Below are 10329 nucleotides of genomic sequence, written 5' to 3' on the forward strand. Positions count from 1 at the left end.
GTGTTCTGAAGCCATAGACGTTGCTAGTGTTACAGCCACTCACAGCAACATACAGAGACTTGACTTCTTGCACCCAATCCAAAGATCCCTCAGCATTAAGAGGTAACAGTGAGCTCCAGGCTGCCCACGTGTGTCTCTTGCCACAGGTACTGCTGCTCCTTACCTGGCCTCTAAACCCACACAGGTAGGCAGGTGAAACAAGAACATCTCTGGGGAATGATCTAGCTAGTGCCCATTAACTCACACTAAGGATTATGCACACCCAAGACTTGAGCCAGAAAGTTACATGAACCAAGTGAGTCAAGACCAATAGATAAAGATCAAAGACTTCTAAAATACGATCTTTGAAAATGCAGACATTCCTAAGCAAAATCCATGCAGTCAAAGAATAACATTTAGAGAAAGGGACTTAAAACATTTGACACTGGTAGACGGTAAGAGTAAAAAAAGAGTTGAGGTGGGGGATGACCCCAAACAATTTTGAGAGATCAGATTCACCAAACAGATGTTGATTTTGATAAGTCTAAGTTCAAATACAGAGGACAACATGACTGTAAACGCCCCAGAACAAGCGAGAAGCAAACTAAACCATGAAATTAACTTAATAGGCAACGAGTACTTATTATGTGTGCCACTAGACGGAGCCACCCAACTTTGTTAGGTAGGTCCTACCTCCATTCCCACAAGAAGCAAGACCACTGAGTGAGCGCAAGACCACTCATGCAGTCAGAGCAACCAGGCCAGAGCAAATTCTGTAGTGAAGAAAGGCTCTCCCAGCACAATGGTGGTGCCTCTGCAGCAGAAAATCCCCTGCCACAAGAACTGAGAAATGGAAGCCAGGCTGTGTGATTACACACAGTGCAGGGGAGAGGCTGAAGAACGTGAAACCAGCCATGATGACAAGATGTGTCCACAGAGGCAGGAGTCCCCACCCATGTTACTCAAAGGATATCTTCCACTTAAAACCAGCGTACAGGGCAGGAGGGCCACTACTGTGGCTTGAGAAATGACCACAGAGCCTAGGTGTAGCTAAAAGTGGCCACAAGCTTCTCTAATTCAACATTTCTATAATTTCTACCTTTGCCTTTTAATATTTGGAGGTCAAATCAGGCTTTCCAATCCTAATTTCCAAAAGGAATTTAATTCCTAGGCAGACTACTATGTCTTGTGATCTTCGCCAGGCCCAAAGAATCACCCGTCTATAGGCACAAGATGATCTGGGGAGGGACAGTCTGGGTTGAGATCCTACCCTAGCCATTTCTGGCTATACAACCCAAGTCAAGTGATTTACTTATCTTTGCCTCAGTTTCCTCGTCTGCGAAAATGTGGATCATGGTACCCACCTCACAGGCTTCTTGGAGTTTTTGTTGTTGTTGTTCTGAGACGGAGTCTCACTCTGTCACCCAGGCTGGAGTGCAGTGGCAAGATCTTGGCTCACTGTAACCTCCGCCTCCCCAGTTCAAACAATTCTTCTGCCTCAGCCTCCCAAGTAGCTGGGACTACAGGCGTGCACCACCACGCCTGGCTAATTCTTGTATTTTTAGTAGAGACGAGGTGTCACCATATTGGCCAGGCTGGTCTTGAACTCCTGACCTCATGATCCGCCTGCCTCGGCATCCCAAAGTGCTGGGATTACAGGTGTGAGCCACCAGGCCCAGATAAGAGTTTTACACAGGGTCTCCTATCTGCTAAATACTGTATCATTTGGTGCAAAATAAAAGCAGAAACCAAAAGTAACAAGGGAAAAGTTAGTTTCATCCCACTAAAGATGAGGTGGGTGGTACAGAGCTGTGGTGAGCCTCCTGCTCAAGGCTTCCAGGGACCCACGTTCCTCCCAACTCAGCACCTTGACATCATGAGGATGTGGCCCTTGTATCCATGGTTCAGTTGGAATCAGCCTTACACTGGGCAGCAAGACAGAGGAAAGGACAAAAAGGACCAAGTGCACCTGCCAGCCATCCCTGGCAGAACATTCCCTGAGCTGTCCCCCACAGGGCACCCTTTCTACTTTCATTTCATTGTCAGAACCTAGTTGCAAGGGAAGCTTGGAAATGTAGCCTTTTGCCTAGATGACCATGTGTCAACTAACATTCTTTGAAAAGGGATGCCACAAATAGAAAGGGGAGTAATTTTAGAAATCTCCAGTGTTCTAGAAGTTATCATAGGTTTAGAAAGTGAATGAAAGGAAGACAATGAAAATGCCTCTGTCCATCTGTGGCTCCCTGTAATAGCCACATAGAAAGTGCAAGATCAAAGAGATGGTGGGAAACAAATCCCAGGCACAATGGACTCCTGGTTACTAGGCTGTCCCTTCAAAGGGGGCTCAATCAGGACCCTCATCGTTTAGCACACCTAACAACTGAAGTTAACTAGAGAAATTAAACGTGATAAGCTGTAAACGGCCTAGACATACTCACAACACAATTCCCTCACCTTTCTTACACATTGAACAGAGGGATAGATTTTACCATGAGAATGCAGTCATGGTTGTAGGGTGTTAAGTGTGCAAAGGTATTTAGTAATGTGAGTTGCTAAATAAATAGAAAGAAACAATGGGCTAAGACATTATCTGGGGCCCCATATCACAGCCCCATGACTCTAATTTGAAAAGAAGTAGAAAGACAGTTGTCTTAATGGTCATTTTCCAGGTACCAGTCAATATCCACAATAACCCCATTAATTCTGTCGGGAATCCTCAAGTGGGGGACATTGTTCTTCCAGAAAATACTAAAAGGCCAAGGCATATACTCTGCTGGCAGCAAAAATAAGACTATTACACAGTGAAAAACAAAACCACAGGTGCCCTTGTTGCCACTTAAAGAAGTGCCCACTCTATCCCTCAACACACACACACCTTCCACTTTCATTAACTTTAAAAACGAAGGATCCATCCCTGTATTCCACCAGTAATTTTCAGATCCTGCCACCAGGGGGCAGGAGGAATCAACGTCAAGAAGCTGAATCTCGGAAAATGTCAGGATTCCGGAAGGATCCACAAGAACTCCAAATCCAAACTGTGTTGTATGAATAAGGGAGCTGAGGCTTGAGAGAGTGTGACCTGCTCAGTAGGGACCCTAAGGACTAGCCCCTCAGTGACCTGTGTCCTGTTACTCCACCAACTTATGCTTGGTGTTTTTTTTTAACTTATTATTAAGGAAAATTTTAGCATCCACCAAAGTAGGAGAATAATAAAATGATTCTCTAGGTAACTGTCAGCCAACTTCAGCAATTAGCAACATTCTGTCATCTTCCCATACTATGTATATTTTTTCCTTCCATGCTTTTTTGTTTGTTTGTTTGTTTGTTTGTTTGTTTGTTTTGAGACTGAGTCTCCCTCTGTTGCCCAGGCTGGAGTGTAGAGTGGTGCGATCTCAGCTTACTGCAATCTCTACCTCCCGAGTTCTCGCAATTCTCCTGCCTCAGCTTCCCAAGTAGTTGGGATTACAAGCACATGCCACCACGCCCAGCTAATTTTTGTATTTTTAGTAGAGATGGGGTTTCACCATGTTAGCCAGGATGGTCTCAATCTCCTGACCTCGTGATCTGCCCGCCTTGGCCTCCCAAAGTTCTGGGATTACAGGCGTGAGCCACGATGCTCAGCCCATGCCATATTTTTATACCAAGAACCCAGGGGTACTACACTCCTGTGCTAATGCAACATTAAAATCACTGTAGGTCATTAATTCAAAAAATTGTTAGTGTCTGCTCTATGCAAAGAACTGTAGAATATAAGCAACTGTAACAAAAGAGGAAGTATGGCACAATACTTTGATGCATGAATCTTGTGCTGTAAGGTTTTGTCTTTTTTTCATGTTTACTCATTCTTGTGTTTCTGTAAGTGGAAAATGCAATACAACTCGGAATTGCAATATTTGCTGGATTCCTGGGGCCAGTCAGAGATATAAGTTAAAATCAAAGTCATGCACCTGGTCTTTGAAGACGCAGTCATAGCACTTGGGCTAACAGAAGGCATTTCCTGACACCGTTTATCCATTACCTCACTTTGGAAAAGGGCAAGTTGAAATGAGATGGGAGAAATATTAGATACCCCAAAAAGATAAAAGAGACAGGAGACAGGTCCGGTGTCTGTCACTTCTGGAAACAGCAGCTGAGGGGTCCCGACAGCCCTACGAGAGCAAATCTCATTCAGTTCCTTAAAGTAAAATCAAGACAGCCTTACACACACCAAAAAGGGCATTTTTCTTGTGATCATTACTCCCAGAGATTGCTTTAAACCAAATAAAACCCGTTTCAACATTTCATAAATCAAACGTCTAAGAATAAGGTTATCCAGCCTATGGTTTACCACGTTTTATTTCATTTTATAAGGTGAAAATCAGTGTGATGTGATAGAAAGGAGAGTGGAAACCTGCCCCCAGTCCCAGCTCTGCCTATTGGAAAGTTATCTGGCCTAGATAAGGGCAATTGTCCTCATTCCTCTCTTCCACCGGACCACCTTTGTATCAGAACAAAACAAAGCAAAAGTCATCTGTTTCTTTACTTTCTTTCTTTTTTTTTTCAAGTGGAGTCTTGCTCTGTCGCCCAAGCTGGAATGCAGTGGCATGATCTCCGCTCACTGCAACCTCTACCTCCGGGGCTCAAGCGATTCTCCCACCTCAGCCTCCCAAGTAGCTGGCATTACAGGTGCACAACACCATGCCCAGCTAATTTTTATATTTTTAGTGAGATTTTGCCCAGGCTGGTCTCCCCTCCCACTTCAACCTCCCATGGTGCTGGGATTACAAGCACAAACCACTGTGCCCAGCCCATCATCTGTTTCTTTACAAGCCCAGGATTTATCAGCTGTTCGTTGAATCAGATGCTTCACCTGAACACCTATTCTTTGCTTGTCTCATCCTCCAAATTCTTCTAGGTATTATTCATGAAAGAACATCTCTTTTTGGCTGTAACTTTTTATTTTTTCAATCTGTACTTTTTTCTTAGAATGAAGAAAACTTTCTTGAGAACGAGAACACATCAGGAAACAAGAACTCAGTAAGGAGCAGAGCTGTGCAAAGCAGGGAGCGCACAGACACCAAACAGGTACAGCAAGACTGTGGTGCGTGACTCTGGTGCCATGGCAACCGCTGCACAACAGGCACCTGAGAACAGTGGGCACAGAAAGCATGGCGCCCCGCTGGCATGCAGAGGAACAGATTAAGTGGTAATTAAAGTGTGTGGGGCACAGTTGTAAAGAAAACACACATGCCCAAACAAAGAGATTTTGTTTCTATCCACCTGTCCTCAGAGTTCCCTGATGGGAAGCGTATTTAGGTTTTCACTGACGCTTCCCTATTAGGAGTTCCAAGCTCCATTTCAAGGAAAAAGGCATTGGCTTAGACAAAAGCACCTGAGCTTTAAGGTAAACGACAGAAACAAGAGGAACGCTCTCTATGGTTCTAAATCTGTGTCCATCATGCCCTAGCATTCCTTAGTAGCTTTATACCAGTCCGAGGGACTCTTGCTTAATTTCACTTACATATGGAATTCTGGACAGGAGTTTATTTAAAGATGGCTTCCTATTGCAAAAAAGGTGAACAGATTACCCACACAGGTCATCCCTTAAAAAGTAATTCAGGGCCGGACACAGTGGCTCATGCCTATAATCCCAGCACTTTGGGAGGCTAAGGAGGGTGGATCACTTGAGATCAGGAGTTCGAGACCAGCCTGGCCAGCATGGTGAAACCTCATATCTACTAAAAATACAAAAATTAGCTGGGCATGGCGGCGTGTGCCTGTAATCCCAGCTACTTGGGAGCCTGAGGCAGGAGAATCGCTTGAACCAGGTAGGTGGAGGTTGCAGTGAGCCAAGATCACACCACTGCACTCCAGCCTGGGCGACAGAGGGAGTCTCTCAAAAAAAAAAAAAAGGAACTCAGGGTGCCCACTAGTGTGTCATTTTGTGAGGAGTTTTCTCGTGGTAAAATAATCACTTTTTAAAAAGCAGACAATTTGGAAAACTTATTGTAGCAAAATCTGGAAGACCAAAAAAGGCTCATAATTCAAGAAAAAAAGTCAGTGCCTAACATTTTGGAACACAGCCTTTTTTAATGCAAACATACGCCCACATGCATATGTCATCTGTATTGGAATCACACCATGCATAGTACAGTGTTTGGTAACTGTCTATTTTGCTTAATTGATTGTAAAAAAAATGTTCACTCCACTAAGTATTCTTCAGCAAACAAAAAAATAAAACAATACTTATGTCCGCATAAAAACCCACACATGGATGTTGAGAGCAGCTTTATTTGTAATTGCCAACACTTGGAAGCAACCTAAATGTCCTTCAGTAGGTGAATGAATAAATAAACGTGGTACATCCAGACATGCAGCGTTTTTCAGCACTAAAAAGAAATGAACTATCAAGCCATGGAAAGACACGAAGTAACCTTAAATGTACATTACTGGGTGAAAGAAACCAATCTAAACTGGCTACATATTGTGCGATCCCAATCGTACAACATTCTGGAAAATGCAAAACTATGGAGACAGTAAATAGCACTTTCAAGGCATCGGGGGAGGTGGGGACAAATAAGAATTGTGGGCTTTTTTTGTTTTTTGAGACGGAGTCTCACTCTTTCACCCAGGCTGGAGTACAGTGGCACAATCTCGGCTCACTGTAGTCTCCACCTCCCAGGTTCAGGCAATTCTCCTGCCTCAGCCTCTGGCGTAGCTGGGATACAGGCACCCGTTACCACGCCCGGCTAATTTTTTTGGTATTTTCAGTAGAGACGGAGTTTTACCATGTTGGCCAGGATGGTCTTGATCTCCTGACCTCATGATCCACCCGCCTCGGGCTCCCAAAGTGTTGGGATTACAGGCATGAGCCACCGCCCCCGGCTATAAGAAGATTTTTAGGGCCGTGAAACTAGTATGCCTGATACTGCAATGGTGGATACATGTCATCATACATGTGTCCAAATCCATAGAATGTACAAGACCAAGGGAGTCTCACTGCAGACTTTGGGTGATGATGATGTGTCCATGGAGGCTCCTCAGTTGTAACAAACGTACTTCTCCGGGTTCATTTGATAGTAGGGAAGATGAGGGTGGGTAGACAATACATGAAAAATCTATATACTTTCAGCTCCATGTTGCTATGAACTTCAAACTGCTCTTTTAAAAATATTTTTAAAATATTTTTTCATAAAAACAAAAATTTAGATATTTTACAGTTATAAACGAGGATGTGAAGGCTGAGGAGTAGCTACCGGATTTGACAGCAATGGGCCTTGGGTGACATTGGCAGGACGCATTCAGCAGAAGCACAATCACAGTGGGTGGAGAAGTGGGCAGGGGGTGAGGAAGTGACCTCCAAAGAGTAAACGCCACTCTCTCCAGTGGCCTGACTGTGCAAGGAAAGAGGGGGCAGTTGTCCCATGATTGTGGGAGCCAAGGGAGATTTGTAGTTGTTGATTTTAAAATATGAGTAAAGACAGAAAAATAAAGGACAACAGTAGTAATGCTAGACATACCATAGATAGGAGGTAATTTGGGGTACTTTCACCACAAGACAATAATAATGATGATCATTTCAATCAAATATTTACCAAACATTGACTATTGGCTAAGCTGGGAATTAGACAGAAATAAATGAATAAGACTCAACCCCAGCCCCTCCAAAGAAGCTGCAGCTTGGACTCAGCTGGTCCCTCTTACAATTATCCTCGCACTTTCCTAGTTCCTGGGGTCCAGCCCAGAAAATGAAGGTAATCTGAATCAGGAGAAAAATGGAGTTTGGCCTCATGGAATTACAGGATTTTTGAGAATCCTTTCAGCTCAGACACACACTAATGATTTATTTCTATGATTTCTGTTAAAGAGAATCAAAGGCCACATTGGATATGACAGAAGACAAGTGCTGAGATTTGACATTATACTTCTTAGAGCACACTCAAACTGCTCCACCTCCATCTATTTCCTCCCCCACCAGCTTCTGTACCATTGGTTACAAGAGCCAGGCTTATTATTTGAGACATTCTTGGAGACTGAAGACAGGTAGGAAATCCTCTGCCATCCTGGAAATAGGATGGGTCATGGATATTTGAGAACTCAAACTATACCTAGAAAGATTGGGTCCCTGAAAAAATGGACCAGAGATATCCTACACTCAATTAATTAGAGCAAGGGCTAGCTGAGTAAGGGAAACAGTCCTTGTTCGCCCAACTGATAAAAGGATCCTCGTTCCCAAGGGGAGGTTTATCGGCTCTGGAAGGTGCCAAGCTAGTGTTCATATTCGCAGACCAAGCCCTGGGCTGCCGGGGAAATAAATCCAGCTTTGGTCTCGGTCCTTTGGAAACCGGGGCTGGCAGAGTACTAGGGGAGATTTATGCAGCTCCTGGTATTAACTTCATTTAGCACTTGGCTGAAAACAGAGCTGGGGTTGAATGATTACGGGAGAGACAGGAGTGAAAAGCACAAATATAAGCCTGTTCCCTTAAGAAAAGGAGAAAATACCAACCGCTCGTTTGGAAGGAAAGGAAGAGTTCAATGTGATCCTGCCTTTTTTTGTGTGAGATTATAAGCGGGGAAGAAAATGTCTGTGCAGTAGATAATAGGAGCCGTCTTCTTGCATAACAATTTAAAAGAACCTATTGAAAGTTCTTTGCCCGAGTTCTGAGCAATGAAACCAGGGTCCATTATGCCCAGGATGCTCATTATTCCATCTCTGCTCCAATGTTTGATTTCCAGGATGAAGAACAGGGCACAGTTGAGCAGGATTCTCCAAGAAACAAAGAAGACATGGAGGATGATGAAGAGGAGGTGCAACAAAAAGGGTACAGTCTTTAAAACAGGGAAATAACCAAGCCTACCTCCCATTTGGTTTTATTACTTTGATTTTTTTTTTTTTTTTTTTCCCAGACAGAGTCTTACTTTGTCGCCCAGGCTGGAGTGCAGTGACTCACTCTAGGCTCATTGCAACCTCTGCCTCCCAAGTTCAAGTGATTCTCCTGTTTCAGCCTCCGGAGTAGCTGGGACTACAGGCGCATGCCACCATGCCTGGCTAATTTTTGTATTTTTAGTAGAGGCGGGGTTTCACCATGTTGGCCAGTCTGGTCTCGAACTCCTGACCTCAAAAGATCACCCACCTCGACCTCCCAAAGTGTTGGGATTACAAGCATGAGCCACAGCGCGGGACCTCCCATTTGAATTTTAACATTTATTGTAATTTATTAGAGATTGTCGCCACTCATCCATCTACCCTCCCTACCCGACATCCTTTCCAGAAAAATTAATGAAGCTCTAAGATGATCAATGTGGCCAATTCAAACTGCTGATGTTCTGGGAACCCAATATGCAGATTTAAATTCACCCAGGACAGTCTTCTAATTAAAAGTGTAAATCACCAACTAATTGCTCCAGTCCATACGAATGCAGTAAATTCATCTTCTCAATGTCAATCAATAGCAATTGATTGCTCAAAACCCAATCCACTTTAAATCCCAGCAAACTGTTACTCTTACCTTGTAATAGCCTCAAAGTATTCCAAGTTCTTACAACCAACTCCGTAAGGTAGGAGACACAAGATTAGTATCTTTATTTTTTGGACCAGAAAAATGAACCTCAGAGAACTGACTTCCCCAAGTGAGCTAGGAGACGAAGAGAGCTAGGTCACAATTTCAGCTTCTGATTCCTAGTCCAGGATTGTCTGCTACTCTGTCATAACACTACAGTATTTGTCCATCTTCTCTATTCCTAAATTTGATTTGCATTCCTATGTCTCTGAGGAAATTTTTCTTCTTTTTTTTTAGAGGCAGGGGTTCACTCTGTTGCACAGGCTGGAGTTCAGTGGTGCTAATTTTAAATCTAGAAATAGATTTTAATTTTTTTTTTTTTTGAGGCGGAGTCTCGCTCTGTTGCCCAGGCTGGAGCACGGTGGCACCATCTCGGCTGAATGAAACCTCCACCTCCCTGCCTCAGCCTCCTGAGTAGCTGGGATTACAGGCATGCACCATCGTGCCCACCTAATTTTTGCATTTTTAGTAGAGACAGGGTTTCACCATGTTGGCCAGGCTGGTCTTGAACTCCTGACCTCAGGTGGTCTGCTTGCCTCAGCCTCCCAAAGTGCTGGGATTACAGGTGTGAGCCACCATGCCTGGCCAGAAATATATTTTAATTTAAATCTATTCTGTCCAGCCTGGGCAACAGAGCAAGACCCTGTCGTGAGATCTGTGAAGCTCACTGCAGCCTCGACCTCCTGGGCTCAGGTGATCCTCCCACCTCAGCCTCACAAGTAGCTGGGACTACGGGAGGAACTTTGTTTTTATGTATCAGACGATACCTCTGGAGTTGGCCAGAATTAGGGTTGGCAGCTCTTGTCACATA

At 44.0% G+C, this 10329-nt stretch overlaps 1 protein-coding gene across 2 annotated transcripts in view; it reads left to right on the top strand.

Moving 5' to 3' along the window:
• SLC28A3 (solute carrier family 28 (concentrative nucleoside transporter), member 3) overlaps positions 1 to 10329 on the top strand; it is a 72799-nt gene that overhangs the window by 26198 nt on the left and 36272 nt on the right. Inside the window, exons 2-4 of one of the 2 annotated variants that reach the window (XM_011982739.1) lie at positions 4945 to 5043; positions 7826 to 8001; positions 8695 to 8780. In XM_011982739.1, the coding sequence (XP_011838129.1) occupies positions 8746 to 8780 (35 nt within the window). In that variant the 5' untranslated portion in view covers positions 4945 to 5043; positions 7826 to 8001; positions 8695 to 8745. The remainder of the gene's footprint in view (positions 1 to 4944; positions 5044 to 7825; positions 8002 to 8694; positions 8781 to 10329) is intronic. The other variant, XM_011982738.1, reaches the window with a different exon arrangement.

The sequence above is a fragment of the Mandrillus leucophaeus genome, unplaced genomic scaffold (genome assembly GCF_000951045.1).
Source record: "Mandrillus leucophaeus isolate KB7577 unplaced genomic scaffold, Mleu.le_1.0 Scaffold242, whole genome shotgun sequence".
In the NCBI taxonomy this organism is placed as follows: Eukaryota; Metazoa; Chordata; class Mammalia; order Primates; family Cercopithecidae; genus Mandrillus; species Mandrillus leucophaeus.